Genomic DNA, 22,078 nt, shown 5'->3' with positions numbered 1-22,078 from the left:
GACACTCTCAAGTCCCCAGAACACGTATCTTTCTTCCTGGAGGCTCCCTGTGGTGGCTGGAGCACACATGGGGCAGGCCAGAAGTGCTGGAGGACTCTTGAGAGCATCCCTCAACCAATGTCTGCCAGGAGTTGGTATAGAAATGCCCAGGCTCCCTCATCACCTAGGCAGGATAACTCTGAAGTGAAAATAGTACACTCTCTCCAGAGTTCCTGCTCCAGCAGGAGTGAGCTCCAAGAGCCCACAGTTGTAACTTGCTTAACAATGCTCTCTTTCAAAAGAAAAACAAACAAACAAACCCAACTTTATCTTGAGAGAGAGCATGAGCAGGAGCAGGGGAGGGGCAGAGAGAGAGGGAGAGAATCCCAAGCAGGCTGCGCTGTCAGCATAGAGCCCCATGTGAGGCTCAATCTCATGAACCATGACATCACGACCCAAGCCGAAATCAAGAGTCAGATGCTTAGGGTGCCTGGGGGGCTTAGTCAGTTGAGCGTCTGACTTCAGCTCAGGCCATGAACTCATGGTTCCTGAGTTTGAGCCCTGCATCGGGCTCACTGCTGTCAGTGCAGAGCCCACTTCATATCCTGTCTCTGCCCCCCTTTCTGCCCCTCCCCCCAAAAAAATAAGCATTAAAAAATTTAAGAAAAAGAGGAGTCAGACGCTTAATCGACTAAGCCACCCAGGCACCCCAACAATGCTCTCTTAGTTGGCTTTCTTCCCTCTCCTGTCTCATCCACCTACTCCCTACCAGTGTTTTCTGCATCTCCCAGATAACTTACCTTCACTCGAATCTGTGTCTAAGGTCTGCTTCTGGGAAACTCAAATTAAGACTAATGGATGATACCAAGAGTCCATCAAGATGTGGGGAAATGTTGGAAGAATGTTGGCAGCAGCCCTTCTGCAAGCATCCATCATTCTTGGCAAAGAAAGTCTTTACAAAATTCTTACAACAAGTCCATAGGAGGCATGGTAGTTGGGTACAATGTAGGTGTCCATGACTAGGGGAATGGGTAAATAAACTGGAGGATGTAGACAATGTGGGCTACTAAATATTAGTAACAGTGATGTTGTGGGGGGGGCACAAAACTGAGTCTCATTCAAGTAAATTAAACACAGAATTAAATGTATTTTTAAAACTCACACATATGTATTTAAGCACATATACCAAACACATAAGAGCAGGGTCATTATCTTTTAACTCATGGTTCTACTGCCCCATCCCCCCCCACACACACACACACATTTGGTCATGTTTGGAGACATTTTTGGTTGTCACAATTGGGGAAGAAGGTTAATCTAGTGAGTGCAGCCCAGGAATGCTGTTTATCATCCTACCATTCCCAGGACAGCTTCCCACAGCAAAGAATCATGCAGCACCAACCCACCCCAAAAGAATTATGCAGCCCAAATGTCAGAAGTACTGAATTTGAGAAGCCCTGTGTAGCCCAGCACAGCATTGCTGAATGAATGAATGAGTGAATGAATGAGTGAGTGAGTGAATGAAGAGATGGTAATGGTGGGAACACAGAAACGCACCAGGATTCTTACACATCTCGGAAGTGTGCGTGGCAGAATTTAGTGTGACAATATCTCTCTTTTTCCAGGAACAGGTGTGCTCTGCCCTTGCCGGGTCCTGAGCACAATCATGTGGGGCCTCCAGCTGCCCTCCAAGCCCGGCATCCCGCCCCCCTAATTTTCGAAGTCCTCTGAGCTGCCGGAAGCCGGCCAAGAATGAGCCAGGGCGGTGCCTGCGGGTGAGAAAATTTGCATGAGGTTTGAATAGCGCAGGGCCTGCGGAGCGGAAACCGCGGACCACAGAAGTACCAGGAAGGCTTGGGACACGGCCTGGGGGAGGGGTCTGGGCTGGAGAGAGTGGATCGGAATGGTAGGGAAAACCGATCAGAATGCTTGGGGCGGGAAGAAGGAGATTAGAATCCTGTGAGAGCGAGGGGGATAGGGGTTAGGATTCTTCTGGACCCAGTTGGAATCCTTTGATGAGAGATTAAAATCTTTGGAGGGTCGGATTGGAATCCTGGGGTGGGGTGGATTAAAATCCTTTGTGAACAAGATTGGGGTTACCCAGGAGCGGGATTAGAATCCCTGGGGTTAGGGTTATAAATCTGGAGGGCTGGGTCAGAATCGTTTGAAGAGAAGGGTTGAGATCCTTTAGTTAGCTGGATTAGAATCTTTGGGGACAGGATTAGAAACCTCTGGTGGGCGAGATTACAAATTATTCAAATGTGAAATTCAAAATCCCTTGGGGCAGAATTGGGATTTTGGGAGGAAGAGAGGGTGTTGCGGTTCTTGAAGACAGGTTAGGATTCCTGGGGTGGGGTTAAATCCCTTGGGAACCGCGTTAGGTTTGGGGAGGCGGGGATTACAATGCATTGGGGGAGGTGTTGGAGGGGGTGGGGTTAGGATCTTTGTGGGACTGGTTAAAGTTCTTACGGGCGGGCTTATTATCCTTTAGGGAGCGGGTTAGGATCCTTAGGGGCAGGTTTAGAAACCTGGGATGGGCGACGGGATTCGGATGCTGGGAGGTGGGGCCTGGGATTAGAGTCCCTGCGGTGGGTTTGGAGTCTTCAGGGGCGGGGCTAGGATACTTGGGGGCGGGGCTAGCATCGCTCTGGGCGCGGCTAAGGAGCCCAGATGGCCTGTGAGTGCCACAGCGTTGCTGGTCCCTGCCCGGGCGCACCGCCGGGGCCCAGAGGCGAGCGGGAGAGGACGCGGGCAGTTCTGCGCCAGGGGAGCCGGAGAAGCCCCGCGGCGCCCGCCGAGGCCCCTCAGGGCGTCATCCTTGCCGCTCGGAAGTCGGCCCGTCTCCCTTAGGGAACGGGCGCCCCGGGACGCCGGGGGCTGCTGAGCTGGGGGGGGGCTCGAGCTGCGAGGATCCGGGCTGCCCGCAGGACGAGGAGCGGGAGCCCAGGTGAGTGCGGCGGACGGGGGAAGCGGGGCAGCCTGAGGGTGAGCGCGGCCTGAGGGTCTTCGGCTGTTGCGGAGGGAGGGGGGTGGGGGGCTGGGGCTGCACAGGGCGGGCTGGGGTGCGCATCGGGAAGGTGCCGTCGGGGAAGCGGCGGACGGGCCGTGGGATGAGGGGCCCACGGAGCGGGGAGTGGGGCAGATGAGGGGCGGGATTGCCCTGCGAACCTGGAAAAGCTCGAGGGGAGGGGAGCTCTGGCCACCGAGTGACTTTGTTCCAGCCTCCACTTTTCTGGGCCGTCCAGGTTCCCCTTCTGCAAAAGACAAGAAAAAACGAGAAGGAAGGGATGGGGGTTCGCGGAGACCGGGAGGGGAAGGCCCTTACGGTTCCTGGTGGGGGTGGGTGACGAGTCACGGCAGGTTGGCAGCCGGGTTGGCGACCTTCGTGGGGAAGGGGCCAGCTGGCCGTAGGCGTGACGTGCGAACCACACCCGGGCGGAGCTGCAGCTGGGCCGGCTGTGCTCCCTCCTCCTCCCGCGCTGGGCCCTGATCCCCAGCAGGTCTAGGTCGAACCTCAAAACCTCCTGGACAGACCGCAGGATGGCTGCCGGTCGCTTTCCTACTTGTGACACCTTGGGCAAGTCGCTCTCTTTCTCCAAATTCCAGTTTCCTCCTCTGTTAGGTGGGGCTGTTGTTTTCCCAAGGCCACAGGGAGCTGGAGTACGTGAAGTCATGTTTAGTGTGGTGTAAGGGGAAGGGGGTTTCCGGGAGCAAGCTGCCTGTTGACCTTGAGCAAGGGACTTTGCCTTCCTGTGCCTCCGTTTTTACACCTGTCGGCTAGGGATAATAACGATAATGGCTCCCTCAACAGGGTTGTTTTGAAGGTTAGAGTAAGTTAAGCTCTTAGGACACCACCTGACAGGTATGCATGCTTAATACACGTTAACTGTTGTCATAGCTACATTATGGTCTAGCCCAGTGCCTCGCCAACTTCAGCAGTACCCCGGAACCACCTGGAAGGTTTTGTTAAGACACAGATTTCTGGGTCCCGATCCCAGGGTTTCTGATTCAGTAGGTCTGGCCTGGGAGTCTGAGAATTTACATTCTGGAGTAATGCTGCTGGTGGTCCAGGGACCACACTTTGAAAGCCACCACGTTAGTCTTCGGCCAGTACAGAGAAAGGCCTCAATAGATATTGCTTCCTTTACCCATGGCTTTCTCTTCACTATCCTTTTGTTTTGTTTTCCTTAGGAGGAGAGGAGGGAAGGTTAAAATAAAGAAAAGTGAAGAAGACCCTATACCAAATATCCCAGGAACCCCACCACCCAGAATTAACAAATGTTAGCATTTTGTCATGTTTTTGCTTCTGATTTTCAAAAAATAAAATTATTAAAAGTAATGATAAAACGGAAGCCTTTCCACCTTGTATCCCTCTCAGTCCTGTTTTCTCCCTTCCCAGAGGCAACCATTGCCATGAAATATAATCCTTCCCGGTCTGTGCTTTCATGAATGTATTGCATAGAGATGGATGCACAAATTATACATAGAATTGTTTTCTGTGTATTGAAGATCTCCAAAAATGCTATCCAGCTGTGATTCCTCTACAATACCCTTTGTCCCTGCCTTCTCATCATTAAGGTGTCAGGGTCTAGCCAGGATGAGAAACAGAGGGAGGCCTAGTTCATTCCTTCTAAGTGGAGTGTCCCAGCAGGTGACTGACCTCCCTACCTTAGTACCCATTCCCCTGCTGCTAAACATTCAGGTGTGGAACAGGTGTTTACTACAACAAACCATTCTGCTGGGACCATCCTGGATGGATGGCTTTGGAGGTGTGGGGTGCAGGTGTTTCTTGGGGAATATGGAGAGAGGGGCCACAAGTCTTCTTGTGTATGAGGTGGACTAAAGCCGGGAAGGGTCACCTGAGGAGTCTGGGTCAGGGACAACAGCAGAGTCTGGGTCTGCTGACCTCCCAGGGCCGCTCGCTGTTCCAGGTCTCCTGTTCTCCAGCAGGATGGCAAAGCTCTTCATCTGCCCGACACTTGGTAGAAACTCAAACCATGGAATCACGGCTCCTTTAAAAAAAAAAAAAAAGTTTGGGGCGCCTGGGTGGCGCAGTCGGTTAAGCGTCCGACTTCAGCCAGGTCACGATCTCGCGGTCCGTGAGTTCGAGCCCCGTGTCAGGCTCTGGGCTGATGGCTCGGAGCCTGGAGCCTGTTTCCGATTCTGTGTCTCCCTCTCTCTCTGCCCCTCCCCCGTTCATGCTCTGTCTCTCTCTGTCCCAAAAATAAATAAAAAACGTTGAAAAAAAATTAAAAAAAAAAAGTTTTTGGATAACAAATTGTTTTTGCGTAGTCTTTTCTGTGCCCTTTTTATTTAACATAATCAGTAAACTGCTGTGTATACAATTTCCATCCTAGTGATTTGCTTCGCACTACATTGTAAACATTTTCCTATGTCATTAAGACAGCCTTGGATTTTTTAAATTGTCATTTTATTTTTCTCAGTTTACTTATTTATTTATTTGTTTAAGTCATCTCTACACCCAACATGGGGCTTGAACTGATGACCCCGAGGTCAAGAGCCACATGCTCCTTCGGCCAGGCCCTCCAAAATATCCTTGGATTTTTGATGGCCGCATATCATTCTACTGTTTGGATGCACTATAATTTGCTTAACCGTCCTAGGAGAGCACTGTTAGGTAGTTTGCCATTTTAAAAAAATGTTTATTTATTTTTGAGAGACAGAGAGACAGAGCATGAGCGGGGGAGGGGTGGGGAGAGAGGGAGACACAGAATCCGAAGCAGGCTCCAGGCTCCAAGCAAGGGGTCCGCACAGAGCCCGACACGGGGCTCAAACCCACAAACCCACGGACCATGAGATCATGACCTGAGCTGAAGTGGGATGCTTAACCGACAGAGCCACCCAGGCGCCTCTGCCATTTTTTTAACTGTTCATTTCTTTTCAAGAGAGAGTGAGCAAGTGGGTGAGGGGCAGAGAGAGAGAGAGAGACAGACAGAAGATCTGACGAGGGCTCCATGTTGACAGCAGGAAGCCCTGATGCGGGGCTCAAGCCCACCAACCGTAAAATCATGACCTGAGCTGAAATTGGACACGTAACCCACTGAGCCACCCAGGCACCCTGTAGTTTGTAATTTTTGAATTTTGAGTCGAAATTCACGTAGCATTACAAAATTAACCATCTGAAAACTAACATTTGAGTGGCACTTAGTCCATTCACCGTGTTGTGTAACTGCCACCTCTGTATAGTCCCCAAGTATCATCATCTCCCCAGAAGGAAGCCCTGTACCCATGAAAGCAGTCATGCCCATTCTTCTTTCTGCCCCACCCCCCCCCCCCCGGCCCTTGGCCACCACCAGCCTGCTTTTTGTATTTTTGGATTAATTTATTCTGGCATCTTCCACCTAAGATAATGTTTTCAAGGTTCACCCAACTTGAGGCATGTATTCGTATTTCGGTTCTCTTTATAGCTGAATAATATTTCATTGTATGTATTATGCCGCGATTTGCTTATCCGTTCATCTGTAGATGGAAATTTGGGTTGTCTCAGCCTTTTGACTGTCATGAATATTCACCTAGTGTATTTGTTTGAGCTCCTGTTTTCAATTTCTTGGGTATATACCTAGGAGTGGAATGGCTGTGTCCTGTGGTAATTCCATGTTTAACATTTTGAGGAATTGCCAGATTGTTTTCCACTGCTTTCCACTCCCGTCAGCCATGTAGAAGGGTTCCAATTTCCCCACATCCTTGCCAACACTTGCTATTTTCCTTTTTAAAACATTACGGTTATTATAGCCACCCTAGGGGTGTGGGAATCTTAATCTCACCCCAACCAGGCTGCTCGCTGGGGGCCCTTTCCCGTGAGGGTGAGGAGAAAATTACCTGCATTCAAGGGATCTTCCAGGCCTTGCACACTTTAAATGCTTCTAGAAAGTAAAGGCTCCTAAACCACTCTGCTGCTAACACATACTAAGTGCCTGGCACATGGTAGGGCCTCAGAAACATTGTAGGAATGTTGAACAACCTCTCCCCTCTCTTGCCTGAGATATTTCAGCATATAGGTGTATTTTAGTTGGCCCCACATAGTGATTCTTTATAATTAGCTGCCAACTTTTTTAAATGTTTATTTATTAGAAAGAGAGAGAAGTGTAGGGGAGGGGCAGAGAGAGAGGGAGACACAGAATCCGAAGCAGGCTCCAGGCTCCGAGCTGTCAGCACAGAGCCCGAGGCGGGGCTTGAACTCATGAACCTTGAGATCATGACCTGAGCCGAAGTCTGCTGCTTAATGGACTGAGACACCCAAGCGTGCCTAATTAGTCGCCAAGTTTTAAAGTCAAGAGAACTCACACAAATCTGGGTTTCTGTCTTGTGAAAAACTGGCAGAGTTGGCCATAGCGAGGCTAGAAATTCCGTCTCCCATGCCCACGTGCTATTCACTCACGGCAGCATCGGTGAAGCGGTGTGGGGGCCGCCCTGTAGACTAACCCTGAGCTGTCGGCTTGCAGCACCCTTTCTTGGATCACTTTCCTCCCGTGGGTGTCCCTGTGGGCCCCTGTAGCCATTTTAGTTTTCAAGTCCTGCCTCCCTATCATGACAAGGCCTTCCTTTTCACCGAAAAGGAATGTCAGGTCCAGAGAGGGTAAGTAGCTTTCCCAAAGTTACACAGAACATTAGTGCTACCACGTCTCTTAGCCTCCACCTTTCTAAACAACCCCCGCCCCCGCTCCGTTTGTCCAGTTTCCTTAAATGGAAAGTGTGCCCTTGTTCCTGGCTGGTGCCTGTGGCCACACAGGCTGCACCCTCTGCGTGTCACTGCACCCGCCGGATGGCACCGAGTAGGGCCTGCATTCCTAATACTGCCCTAAGACAGCCCAAGCTCTCACCATCACCCTGAAATCCTCTGGCCTGGGAGATGTAGGTGCAGCCAAGCGAATAGCAGACTTTCCCTCATCTCTGCCAGAGAAATGAAGAACTGGAGATCGGGCGTGGGAGACCTGAGTTTGGGTGCCGACGGTGCCTCAGATAAGTTGTGGTGCATTCAGCCAAGCCACTCACTCTCTGAGTCTCAGTTTCCTCATCTGAGAAATGGGGATAAGGAGGATACAACCTCACAAATTCACGAAGCACAAATCCTTTGAGGTCAACACACAAAAAAACAATACTCCACAGTACACAAATTGACGTAGTACAAACCTTCTGAGGTCAGTTCACGTAGTACAAATCCTTTGAGGTCAACACGCAAAAAAACGATACTCCGTAGTTTCCATGGTCATAGGTCTCAGTTTGAGTTTCCTTAGAAACAGACCTTAGAAAAAATCTCATATGCATTTATTATTTAGTCTCTTTGGGAGAGGGTCCCAGAAAGCCCTGGTAGGAGAGTGGGGAAGTGAGACAGAAGAGGAGGCAGCCAATAAAAGTGTGTTATCATCGCACCAGTCACTACTGTGGACACCTGGAGGGCAGGGAGCCCTCGAGCTCTGAGAGCTGGTGAACGTGTTCAAGAGGTGAGGGAGCTGGGGTATTTATGCACCTGCTCCTATCAGTCACTGGTTGAAGGCTGCTCCCGGGGCGGGGGGTGGGGGGATGTCTCTCTAACACTCCCACTTGCCAAGCTCACGGGCTGAGCAGACACCGATGGCCACAGAGAAATCTCTCAGGCGAAGAAACACAGGTGCTGCCAGCAGGAGTGTTCTGAAACGGTAACAGGCAAGGTGATGGGATGTGCATGGACAGGTTCACGTGCGTCAATACGCATAGGTGTAAACACAGAGGCAGAGGCTACCTGAGGGGAAAGGAGTGGCCACGGAGAGCCTGCAAAGGGAGTAATCCAATGGCATCTTAGATTTATCTGCAATGTTATGTATAAGGACGAGGTACTGTTACCAGGTGATGAAAGGTAATTTAAAAAACAAAATACCCTCCAAAACAGAAAAGAAACTGAGATTCTGTCAACTATAAAAAAGCAACTGTAACATGGTCAGAGCAGGCATTATGGCAGCTTCAAGGTTTCCCTCTGGGGTCGGGGGGAAGATTTGGGGGCAGTTGACCTTGGAGCATGATGAGAAGCTAGGGTGAAAAGCTCTCCCCACCCCTGGGGGGAAACTGGCCACCATGTCCTGGGTGAAGGGGGCAGACTCCAGTCAGTCACAGTCAGGGAGGGATGTTGTTCTTCTCTAAGCAGAGAGGAACAAACACGGATATCCCTTTCCAGTTTAAACCTGCATATGTAACTCGTTTTGATGGGGAAAGCTGGGGCTCCCAGGAAGCTGAAGGAGACTTAATTCACTTGTTCAAGAATTTATTGAGCACCTACTGCATTCTTATTTTATACTGGGATACAGCAAGGCACAAAAGAATCACTGTTCTCATGTGTCTTACATCCTATGAGAGACAGATTATAAACAAATCCCTAGGTAATATATTAGTGCATTAGGTGAGAAGCAGACTGTCACTTCAGAGATTAAATATGCAAGAAAAAATTTTTAAATGTTTATTTATTTTGGAGAGAGAGAGAGAGTGTGTGAGTTGGGGAGGGACAGAGAGAGAGGGAGACCGAATCTGAAGCAGGCTCCAGGCTCTCAGCTGTCAGCACAGAGCCCGACATGGGACTCAAACCCATGAACTTGGAGATCATGACCTGAGCTGAAGTCGGATGCTCAACCGACTGAGCCACCCAGGCGCCCTGCAAGAAAAGGCTGGGAAAGCCAGCCAGCACACAGCAAGGCATGTTTGACTCCAAATGAAGAAGAAAGCGAAGGAGGGAGGAAAGGAAAGCAAGAAGAAGGGAAGGAGAGGTGGAAATATCTTAGACTACAGTGCAGTTCCAAGGAAGGCTTGGCAAGGCTGCCTGGACCCCTTAGCCAAAGCCCCCTGTCATAGGCCCCCCTGGCACAGCCTGCCTCAGTATCCCTGCCACACTCCATCATTGGCCGGGAACAGCCCATGGCAACAGTGATGATGCACTTCAAAGCACAGCAGCTGGGGCCATTGGTCAATGCCACTGTCTGCAGTCAGAGATCTGGGAGGCTCATCTTCATGGCCGCCACATCAGCTGGTGGTCAAAGCCATGAAGAATTTGGCTGGGAAGGGCTAGAAAGTGATGGGAGTTGGGGGCGGGTGTTCCCATTCTTAGCCAGGGTGGTGAGGGAAGGCCTCTCTGAGACAGAGAGGTCTGCAAAGAGACTTGGGTGGCATGAAAGAGGCTTTCCGGGGGAAGGACATTCCAGAAAGTAGCATGTGTGATGGCCCCAAGGTGGAAGCGTGGTTGGTGAATTGAGGGACAGCAAGAGGCTAGTGTGGCTGGAAAGGAAACATCAAGGGAGGATGACAGGACCTCAAGGTTGGGGAGAGCCCAGATCATGGAGCCTTGGCAGCCATAGAGGAGACTTGGCTTTTATTCCAAGTGAGATGGGAGCCCAGGAGTTGTTGAGCAGAGGAGGGATATGACCTGATTTACAGTTTAAAAGCCTTGCTTGGGGCGCCTGGGTGGCTCAGTCTGTTAAGTGTCTAACTCTTGATTTTGGCCGAAACCATGATCTCACAGTTTATGGGTTCAAGCCCCACATGAGGCTCTGCACTGACAGTGCAGAGCGTGCTTGAGATTCTCTCTCTCCCTCTCTCTGCCCCCCCCCCAAAACAAATAAACTTTAAAAAAGAAATAAACTGGGGTGCCTGGGTGGCTCAAGTGGCTAAGCGTTTGACTCTTGATTTTTGGCTCAGGTCATGATCTCACAACTCATGGGATCAATCCTCATGATGGGCTCCATGCTGACAATGCAGAACCTGCTTGGGATTCTCTCTCTCCCTCTCTCTCTGCCTCTCCCCCACTCGTTCTCTCTCTCTCTCTCTCTCTTTCTCTCTCTTTCTCTCTCTCTCAAAAATAAATAAATAAACATTTAAAAATATATAGATGATAGATAAATAGATAGATAAATGAATAAATGAAAAGGTTTGCTTGTCTCTAAGAGGCAGGATTGGTATTCAGAGTTAGCTCTTTGTGACTTCCAATCCCATCCCATATTTTCCAAACTTGCCTGCCCCCTGCTTACCTTAGAGATAAAAGTATTCCAAGGAGGGTCACAATTGCCCTGGCATTCCAGACTTTAACAGGTGATCCAGAGGTAGCAATGACCATGCTAGGAATCTAGTACATGTTTAGAACAAACAGGTGGGACAAATGCGCCTCAGGGCCAGGCCTCTGGGCGAGTCGGGCAGATGACCAGAGGCCTTGAATTCCTCTTCAGCGTGTTGCTCTGTCACTCGCTGTTGTGTAAACGTGGGCACAACACTTGCCCTCTCCGGGGCTGCTGTTCTGCCTGTGTAACAGAGGTCTCTCTGACTCCTTCCTTTTGAAGAGTCCAAGTTTTGAGCTCTTTGATCAGAAAGAAGCTGGGGGTCAGGAAAGGGGAGAGATGAGGAGTTGGGGTGACCCCCGCACGTCTATTAGGGATAACAGTCACTTTGGGTGGTTCATTGAGAAGATCGTCAGGGAACCAGAGGAGAGGGCTCTGCAGGGCTCTGCACCCCTGCAAACTCTTTAGGAAACTGTCCCTGATGGGGGAGGACTTTTTCCCCACCTCCATGGCTGAGCTGTTCTGAGAAGGGAAAGTTCCTCTAGTGAACAGTCTTGAGCCCTGGGCCCCTTGAGGTCTGCCTTCCTGAACTTCCTGTTGGGGTTCCTCGCTCTCACCCTGCAGTTCCCCACTGCAGCCTCTGGGGCTGCCCACTCCCCCCCAACCCCCCTCCCGAGGATGAGAGGCAAGAGAGCTGTGTTCTCATTCTACCTGCCAGTGACCCCCTGAGGAATCTCTGTGCCATGGATCTCCATTTCCCTGTCTGCAAAATGGGCTCTTAATTCTGGTACTGCTGACTTCAACCAAGTATGGTCAGGCCTGTAGAAGGTTGAACACAGTATATTTAGTCCACAAATACATATGGAGGTCCTAATACATGCCAGGCACTTCCTAGGCATGGTGTCAGTGCCATCAGCTGCTTGGGGTCCATATTGCATACATCCTCACCCATCCTAATGGGTCTAGTACCCTCTTCTCATCCATCAATACCTGCTGTCTACGAAGTCTTTGCCCTAAGCCATTTACACTGAAGTATGAATTGCAATCCCTTGTAAGAATTTCCTCTGCATGAGGCGGCACTCTTTGAGGTTTGGGGGGGGGGGGCAGAAATCCAACTTAAACTGGCTCAAGCAGAAGAGGGATATTGTTAGAAAGTCCGCAAACACTTCCACTTTAGGAAGGGCTGGATTCAAGGGCTTGGGAATCTGCATTCCTCCATTTCTGGGCTCTGCTTTGCAACTCTCTTCCAGTCAAAGGCCAATGGATGACTCTCCTTGTCCAGGACTGGGTCACACATCCAGCTCTGCTTCTGTTACTGCAATTCCGATTGGCCAGACTTCAGCCAGAGGCTGAAGTCAGCCCTACCCCGATGCACGAAATGAGAATGCGGGAGAGGTGGTGACAAAAGGAAGACTGGGGAGCTGTTCTCAGAAAAAGGGGGAGCAGAGACTATGTAGGAAAGAACTATAGCTGTCCCCTTCAGACAACTTATCCAACACCTCGCTTCATATTTGGAGAAACTGAGGCGCAGAGAGTTTGGGACTTGCCTGAGCTCACACGGTGAGCTTGTGGTAGAGGCGAAACCAGAATCCAGGGCTCCTCGGCCCCAGCCCTGACAGGCCTCTGCTTGACCCTAAAAACTCCTTGAAAACAGTCTCCCTCCCACTCCACAGGATGCCCAGGCAGTGCACTGGCCTCTCTCCTTGGGCTTCACTCTGAGCACGCAGGAGGAGTCTCTAAGGCTCCATGGCCTACGTGGAGTGACCGTGGGAAGGTCCCAGGGCAAGCAAGCCGACCTTTCTCATATCCCTCCCACGTAGGGCCAACAGAAGCTGAATGGGGAAGGAGCGAGTTTCAGTTTCCAGGATTTGGGCAGTGACCTGAGGACGTGCCTTTGTCAGGGGTCAGCAGTTCTCAACTGGTCTGGGGCCAGGCAGGCCACTTCTGCTCTCAGAGCCTGGTTTTGAACCACAATTAGACAAGAATCATGTGTACAGAGGTTTTCAAAAGCCTTTCACATCCCTGTCACACAGGATGTCAGGCCAAACCTGAGAAGCAAGAGCCTCCTATTTCACAGGGCAGGAAATGAAGTTCAGGGGAAGTGACTTACCTGAGGTCACATAGGGTCAGGGGCAAAACCGGGATCCAAACCCGAGCATTCTCACCCCAGGTTCAGCCCTCACTCTACTACACTGGTGGATCTCACATCTTAGTGTGGATAAGAATCTCCTGAAGAATTGTTAGCAATGCAGATTCCAGGCCCTCATCCCCAGAGACTCTGGTTCATTCGGTCCAGATCATGGCACAGGGATATGTAAGAAGCAGTGAGGACTGTTGGGGTACCAACGGTAAAAATCCAGTTCAAACTGTCTTAGGCAATTGAGAATTTATTTGCTCACGAACTGGAAAAATCCTGAGGTTGGCAAGCTTCAGGCACAGCTGGCTTCAGGTGTTCATACATGTCTTCAGGAATCACTCTGTCTTCATTGCTCGGCTCTGCTGTCCTCTGTGACGGCCTCACACTAAGACAGTCCCTCACTTTAGTTTCCTACGTCTACATCTATATCTGCCTCGACACCTGCACCTACATCTGCATCAGCAATCCTTATAGAAACAGAGTGCCTTTTTCCTAATTTTCCCAGCAAAATCCCAGGGCTAACTTTGATCGCCTCAGTCAGGGTCACTTACATACCTATAACTGAATCGACCACCGTTGGCTGCCAGGGGGACACAGAATTCTCTGATCGGCCAGACCTGTATCAAGTTGTCACTCCCTGAAGGCAAGAGTGGGGTTAGCCTCCTGAAACACCTTGCACTGAGTGGGAGAAGGCTGGCTTCTCGAGGAAAAGCCAGGTGCTGTTATCAGAAGAGGGATGGATGCCGAGATGTTCACTGCTTCTCACGCAATTCATCTGGGCCTTGTTGGAGTGCACGTTCTGATTTGGGCGATGGGGCTTGAAAGTCTGTATTTCTAACAGCTCCTCTGTGCTGCTGCTGCTGCTGGTCCCCACCGTGATCACACACAGTAGCCAGGCATTCGGTTACAATTCCTTTTTTTGTTTTTGTTTTTAGTTTCTTAAACGTTCATTTATTTTTGGGAGAGAGAGAGAGAGGGAGGGAGGGAGAGAGACACAGAGCATGAGCTGGAGAGGGGCAGAGAGAGAGGGAGACACACATTCCAAAGCAGGCTGCAGGCCCCAGGCTCCAGGCTCCAGGCTGTCAGCACAGAGCCCAACGTGGGGCTCGAACCCATGAACCGTGAGATCATGACCTGAGCCAAAGTTGGAGGCTTAGCCAATTGAGCCACCCAGGTGCCCCTATATATCTTTTTGTTTTTAAGTTTATTCATCTGTCTTGAGAGAGGGAGAGAGAGCATGAGCAGGGGAGGGGCAAAGAGAGAGAGAGAATTCCCAAGCCGGCACCACACTGTCAGCATGGAGCCCAATGTGTGGCTCGAACTCCTAAACCATGAGACCATAACTTGAGCAGAAACCAAGAGCTGTAGGGAGGTGCTAAGCCAAGGACTGAGGGACGCAGATCTATGTAGGGCCAGCCTCTGCTGTGCTGGGATAATGGAAATGTTCTATGTCTGCGCTGTTTGATACATTAGCTTTGAGCCCAGCCACTTGGCTATTGAGCACCTGAAACATTGGCAAATCTTAACCAGGTGTGCTGAGCATGTAATATACACACTGGGATTGGAAGACTTAGAGGGAAAAACAAGTATAAAGTATCTCACTGATCATTTTTAACTTTTTTTTAACTTTTTATTTTTAAGCCTAGGCCCAACGTGGGGTTCGAACTCACAAACCTGAGATCAAGAGTTGCATGCTCTACGGACTGAGCCGGCCAGGCGCCCCTCATTGAGCATTTTTATATGGGTTACAAATCAATCATTTTTTACATATTGGAGAAAATAAATGTATCTTAAAATTAATTCACTTGTTTCTTTTTACTTGGAAAAATATGGCTGTAAAACAATTTTTTTATTCATTTTTTTTTTTTGCTGTAGAACATTTTAAATTACATACATGGCTCACATTACATTTCTAGGTCTGGTGGTCACGAAAAGAACATGTCTGAGGCCATTCCACACCAGGGAGTAGAACAGTTCTCCTGATTTAGGGGGACTGTCACGTTTTATGCAAATTGACTCTTGCCAGCATATCACTTTTTAAAAATAATATTTTATTGTGCAAAAGTTGAACTAATGGGAACTCCAGTTTAACTTCTTTTTTTTTTCTTTTTTTAATGTTTATTTACTTTTGAGAGAGACAGGGCATGAGAGGGGGAGGGGCAGAGAGAGAGGGAGACACAGAATCCAAAGCAGGCTCCAGACTGAGCCATCAACACAGAGCCTGACGCAGGGCTTGAACTCACAAACTGTGAGATCATGGCCTGAGCCGAAGTTGGACGCTCAACCGACTGAGCCACCCAGGCGCCCCTAAAAGGTTAACTTAAGTGTTGCTGTATCTCTAAGCTTGTGGGTCAGAGGAATTGCCATGTGGTTTTGCTTTATCCCCCAGAGCACGTCCACGTTTGCTAGTAAACGGAATTGGTTATGGTCAACATTTTCTGTAGTGCTTACTGTGTGCCAAGAACCTTTACATTTATCAACTCATTCAGTACTCACCACCACCCTGTGAGGGAGAGCCCCACCATCCGGTCTCAGAGGTGACCTTGGATCATGCACGAACGTGACCTCAGAGACCCATCCCTCTGTCCCCTGTGGCTATCTTGAATATGTAAATTGACGATATAAATGAAATTCAGTAGGTACTCAGAGAAGCAGAAGGAGCTGTTCTGCATCACAGCAGTGTTCTTCCCAGAACTTTCTTATGTAATCAAAATATATGCAATGTAATATAATTGTATCCCATACAGAACCACACGCTATGCGTCTTATTTCCAGAACTGTAATGCATACGTATCACAAATCAAAGAGAGGTGTTTTAAATGCATACAAGTACATTATAAAGCAGTGATTAATTGTGATAATTTTTCAAATTAATGATCCAGCACTCCGGGAGTCTGAACCAGTTCCTTACTTTATTCACAACAGGCAGGCAAGTGAAGCAGAAACCGCTTAAGTCTTGAAGTGGTAAATTGTTGCCAGTTCCCACCAGGACAGACAAAAACATCCTTGTGATTAAAAATCTTTTTTTTTTTTTTTAAAGTAACTCCACTGAGCCTATGAATATGGACTTTTTTCCTTAAACCACAAACATGTGTTTATTTAGCCAGATAAGTATAAGTGAGTTCTAATTGCTTTGGAAGAAATGAGTAATTGTGCAGAGATGAGGAAAACAATTACTCTCTTATGTGGATGCCTATGGCGTGTCTTCTCAGCAAATACATGTGGGCATTTTGAGAGAAGAAGTAAAACATTTCTGCCACTTTCTGTGATTAAGTTTTGACTCTGATCAGGTAAACAGGTTTTCTTTAAGTATCTTTAAATTTCATGAACCCATCAGCAAAGTCTGTCATCCTTACCTCCCAAATGTCCCCCTGAATCTGTCCATTGCTTACAGATGTCCTCGATGGTCACCACCCCAGGTCAGGCCACCATCATCTCATGCCCGGACTCCTGCAGTGGACAGGCAGGGTTCCCTGCCCTGCCTCCTATGGTCCATACGCCACCTGGCAGCCATTATTTGAAGTGCAAATGAATCCCATCATTCTCCTGCTTAAAACTTTACATGGTTTCTAATCTTTGGAATTAAATCCAGATTGCTCATTGGCTGTAAAAGATATGGCAACCTTGTGCCATACCACACTCCTCTTCTATGCCTGTGATCTCCAGCCACACTGGCCTCCTTTCAGTGCCTTATTCTCTCCAAGCACATTCCAGCCTCGGGACCTTTGCACTTGACGTTTCCCTCTGCCCGAAGCACCGTTTCCTTAGAGTGTTACACGACTGGCTGCTTTGTGCCGTTCAGGTCCCAGGTCTGACGTCACCTCCTCAGAGAAGCCTTCCCCGATCATCCTGTCTACAGAAGCCCTGCACTGTTGTTTTCTGTCACATCCTTTTGAATTGTCCTCACACGTTTCACGAAATTTATCTTGTTATGTATTTGTTTGCCTGTTTTTTGTCTGTGTCTCCCATTCATCTCCAGGGTGAGCTCTTTTAAGGGCATGACCTTGCTTGTCTTATTCGTGGCTTCGAAAAATACTCAATAAATCTTTGCTGAGTAAATGTAGGAGGGAATGACCAAATAAACCCACAAGAGAAAGAAAAGAAGGAAGAAAGAAAGAGAAAGGGAGGAGAGGAGGAAGGAAACTAGTGCAAGGCAATTGTAAAATGATACTAAGGGATATATGGTGCCTTGACTATGATCATTTAGCTAGATTGTTTGAGCCATACGATGTGACCTCACCTTGGTCATTTCATATAAAATGATAATTTATTACATGATAATAGTGTGATTTCACTTTACTGTTTGCTCTGAGCCCCACGCTGGGCTGAGTATTTCCCCGCCTACATGTTTTCTCACCCTTCCAACACCCTGCGAGTAGGCTACAGTATTATTATCCCCACTTTGCCGATGAGGAACTGAGACTGGGGAGCAGGGCGAATGACAAGTGAGGTGTCGGTGGGGTGGAGGGGCCACGTGTCAGCTCAAGGCTTTCTGATCCCAGACCTGTGGTGCCTACCACCCACACTGCTCCAAGGCTCTGCATGTTGAATTTTGATGATCATCATGATTCATTCTCTGGATAAGTTCCCCGTGGCAGGGGTCCTCAGTAGCAGGACTGTGACAGCTAGTCAGCCCTGTGTGGGTATGTGGCCGACATGGACGTGGGGAAACCCAGAAGTGGCAAGGGCAGAGTGAGCTCGTGTGGCAAGGGTGGGGTGAGTGGGGCTGGTAAGGGGAGGGGGTGGAGACAGGGTAGGGGAGAGGGAGCCAGTCTGAGGGCAGGGGGCCTGGAACTCAGCATCCAAGACTCCCCTGTGTGGGACTCGGGGCAAGCTGGGCTCACTTCCCTTCTCTCTGCCGCAGGATGGGATGCATGAAGTCCAAGTTCCTCCAGGACAGAGGCAAGGTCTCAAAAACCGAGCCCAGTGCCCTGCACAGCCCCGTATATGTGCCGGATCCCACGTCTGCGGGCAAACGGGTGAGTGGGGGAAGAAAGAGGAGTTCAGTAGCCTGTGGGCTGCCCCGTGCTGCCCCAAATCGCCCTCACATCCTCCTGTGTTTCCGAGGGTGAGCAGGGTGTGTTGGGGTGACATGGAGCTTACCCTTCACCAGCAGATGTAGCCCCAGCTCTCTGGGCTACATCTGCTCCGAGTACCCAGGGCAATGACGGCTCTCCTGGTCCCACTGCCCAGGCCCTGGCCTCTCAGCCTGGGCTCCAGGGACCGGGTCCTAGAGGGCACGAGAGAGGCCCCGAGCCTGGGCGGTAGCATGAGCGGTGCTGAGAGTTGTGAGTGACCTGACCAGTAGCCAACAGTTAAACTAGAGACAGTGATCATGGTACAATTGTGGTAGCAATCACCATGGTAACAATTGTGGTAACAGCAAGAGGGGTGGGAGTAGAAGGGCCAGCGCAAAAGCAGTAAATAAGAGAAGCGGTCACACTCGTAGAGGCATCTGCTTGCTTACCTTCTGCTTAAACAGAGCTTACGAGGAACCGAGCCCCAGCCCAAGGGCTATACGGTTGTCAACACCCTGAAGCCTCACGGTCACCCTAGGTCACGATTTTTATCATGCCCATTTTACAGGTGAGACGCAGAGCTTCATAACGTGCCGGAGGCCACGTGGTTAGTAAAGGGTAGAGGCGGGATTCAAACCCAGGCAGCGCAAGTTCCAACCGCTCGTGAGGCGTGGCAGTAAGGGCAGGAATAGTGGTGATCGTGGCAGCCAGTGTAGTGGGAATCTCTCGCCGCGGCTTTTTTTCCAGGAAGCAACTTCATTCGTGCCGGCCCCGCTCAGTTGGGGTTCGTCCCCGAAGCACCGAGCACTGAACGTCACGGGGCATCGTTTTTTTTAGTGCATTTTCGATGTCTTTGTCTCCCACGGATGCTAACGCGCACAAACGTGTAGTCTGATTAAGTGGTCGCAGGTCACAGGGTCATGAGGGGTGTGGTCACAGAGGCGCACAGCCAGGTCACCTTGAAGTTGCTTTGTTTTGTTTTGTCCTTCTCCTTAGGGAGGGGACCCTCCCACAACAGCAGCACCACTAGCCACGTGGTTGTGATGGTAAAATAGGAGAGCGGCAATGCTGGACACGGGTGGTGCCAACAGTAACGCCACTGGCACAGGTAGGGACGGTGGTTATAGCAGCAGGAGCAGTTGTAACAACCGTTACCATTCTTGGAACACCTACCGTGTTCCGGGCAACTGGGGTGAAGTGTTTCTACACCGTTAGTCCCCACCGAAAGCTGTGAGCCAGGACTTATGCCACTTGAAAGCCACTGTAAGTGAGGATCGAAGAGGTGAAATGCCTCCCCGGGGGTCATACAGCTGGGCAGCAACAGGGCCGGGTCGCTCTCACCCCAGGGCTGGGGTTCTGTCTCCTCTGGAGTCCTGGAGTCCATGGCCTTATCTGAGATCATCTAGGGAAGCATAGCTTCTGCTTGCGGTCTCTAGAGGTGGGGGTGGACTGCTTCCTGGCCTCTCTCCATTCTGCTTGCCCTTCCCCAGCGTGATGTCTAGAATCGGACTAATTCTGGCAATGGGCAGATGATGGAATAGTCAGTCGCCTCCCTCCCTCTGACATTTGACCTCTATTAATACAGCCTGCGACTGCATGAGCTTCTCACCAGTAATGTCCTGAACTGACATCCTAAACCCTAAGTCACTCCTAGACCTGTTCCTTCCTAACCTGTGTGGCCCTGGGCCCTTTCTGTGGCTAGGGTTCCAGATTCTCTGAGTCCCTCTAGCCTGGCACCCGTGGGGAGGCCGAGGGTTTTCTCCCACTAGTTTTTGGTTGTCTCCTGAGCATCAGGTTTAAGGGATGCTATTATCAGCCTTTCGTTGTTCTCTTGCAGAGCATTAGTTCAGTGATGAGTTAGTAAGTGTTCTTCAGACAGAGGGTTCCTAGGCCAAATCAGTTTATAAAATACTGGGTAAAACAGGGTCCTTTCTGGGGCACCTGGGTGGCTCAGTCGGTTGGGTGTCCGACTTCGGCTCGGGTCACGGTCTCATGGTTTGTGGGTTCAGGCCCGTGTCAGGGTCTGTGCTGACAGCTCGGGGCCTGGAGCCTGCTTCTGATTCTGTGTCTCCCTCCCCTCAGCTCCTCCCCTGCTTACACTCTGTCTCTCTCTCAAAAATAAATGAAGATTAAAAAAAATTTTTTAAAGACACAGGGTCCTTTCTTGTGGAAGTCCTCAGAGCTTTCATGAATCTTAATGTGCTTTGTGAATCTCCCCCCAAAAAGACATACTTGTCATCGTTTCCCACACCTGTTTCTGTAAGTTCACTTATGTGTGCAACACACAAATACATTCCCCTTGAAAAGAAAAATCATCCAGCCCCAGTTAAAGCTACAGTTTCTTCTCATCAATGGCCCCCCTCCCCAGAGGCATCAACTGTTGTCAGTTTGGTGTGGACCCTTGCAAACCTTTTTCTATGAATTTACACTCACACGCATACAGTAACATGTGCACAGAACATATTTAGGATGTGTGTGTATGTGTTCTTTATATATGTATCATGTTTATCCTTCTGAAGAACTAGCTTTGTTCACTCAACAATGTATCTTTAAGGTCTATTTGCTCCAGGAATGAAGTCCCAGCCCCCTTCCCCCCCCCCCCCCGCCTCCACCGCCGCAGCTAAGGGCTGCTCAGAGCACCACAGTGGATGCCAGTTCCCTCTGGAGGAACAGTTTCTTTCATAATTATAATGGAGCCTTTACGCATGGGACATACTGGAAGACCTACAGTTTCTTCAAATGTATCATAGAAAACACTGATCTGGACCAACCCCTCACCATATGTCAAGGTGGGGGGAACAGGCCAGTGTCCCCCAGTATGCCCAAGGCCAAGGCCACAACCCAAGCCACCTGGATCTTTGTGGTGCCTCTAATGCGCGGTGTGACCTCACATCGGTTCCCAGCCCTCTCAGGTCCTCCTCCCATGACACACAGGGCTGAGATGAGATGCTCTCGGGTATCCTTTTGGACACAGACCTCCTGTGGCTCCCCACACACTATTGGATTCATCCCCTTCTCCCATCTCTTCCCCGCAGCGGCCTGACAACAACAACGACAACCCACCAGGGTCGACGGAGGGTAAGTATTGGGCAGACGAGTGGCGGAGTCTTATGTAAAGGATTAGGTTAGGTTCTCAGTCAGAGCTTAAGGCCCAAATCCCAAACCGTCAAAACCACACTTGCAAATCCTTTCAGTTGCTCCCAAAGTACTTTGTACAGGCTATTTTGTTTCTATTACACTGTCTAACACAGACAAAACACCATTAGCTTTAAACTCCAGAATCCCGCCCCACATGGCAAGATGCTTATACCATGAGACAGATCCCTCAGTGGCTCCGGGGCTGGGTGCTGGTTGTTGGGATGGGAAACACCCAGGACTGTGGCGGTGCTCTGATAAAGCCTCACCATCCCGTGTCTCTCTCCCTGCAGGTCCTGACGACATCACTGTGATTGCCCTGTATGATTACAAGGCCATTCACCATGAAGACCTCAGTTTCCAGAAGGGAGATAAAATGGTGATCCTGGAAGAGTGAGTTTCCCACTCCTAAGACATAGCTACCTCCAACACTCAATGTGCTCTCCTCTGTGCTTCAATAAAGAGCCTGATAGACTATCTTTAAAAAAAAAATGGCTCTGCACTGACAGCAAGGAGCCTGCTTTGGATTTTCTCTCTCTCTCTCTCTCTCTCTCTCTCTCTCTCTCTCTCTCCCTCCCTCCCTCTCCCTCTCCCTCTCTCCCTCCCCGACTTGCACTGTCTCTGTGTCTCTCAAAGTAAATAAACTAATAACAATTTTAAAAATACATTTATTTATTTATTTATTTTTGAGAGACAGTGTGGGCGGGCAGGGGAGGGGCGGAGAGAGAGGGAGACAAAGAATCCAAAGCAGGCTCTGCGCAGAGATCGACGAGGGACTC

At 49.8% G+C, this 22,078-nt stretch overlaps 1 protein-coding gene across 1 annotated transcript in view; it reads left to right on the top strand.

Annotated features, from left to right (window-relative positions):
- Positions 1-2,644: 2,644 nt before the first annotated feature.
- The window catches only part of HCK (HCK proto-oncogene, Src family tyrosine kinase), a 43,818-nt gene continuing 24,384 nt past the window's right edge, over positions 2,645-22,078 (top strand). The window contains exons 1-4 of the mRNA XM_049650026.1: positions 2,645-2,926; positions 18,011-18,125; positions 21,200-21,242; positions 21,593-21,692. Coding sequence (XP_049505983.1) covers positions 18,012-18,125; positions 21,200-21,242; positions 21,593-21,692 — 257 coding nt within the window. The 5' untranslated portion in view covers positions 2,645-2,926; position 18,011. The remainder of the gene's footprint in view (positions 2,927-18,010; positions 18,126-21,199; positions 21,243-21,592; positions 21,693-22,078) is intronic.

The sequence above is a fragment of the Panthera uncia genome, assembly GCF_023721935.1.
Source record: "Panthera uncia isolate 11264 chromosome A3 unlocalized genomic scaffold, Puncia_PCG_1.0 HiC_scaffold_11, whole genome shotgun sequence".
Classification (NCBI taxonomy): Eukaryota; Metazoa; Chordata; class Mammalia; order Carnivora; family Felidae; genus Panthera; species Panthera uncia.
This window is presented reverse-complemented; position numbering and strand designations above follow the sequence as displayed.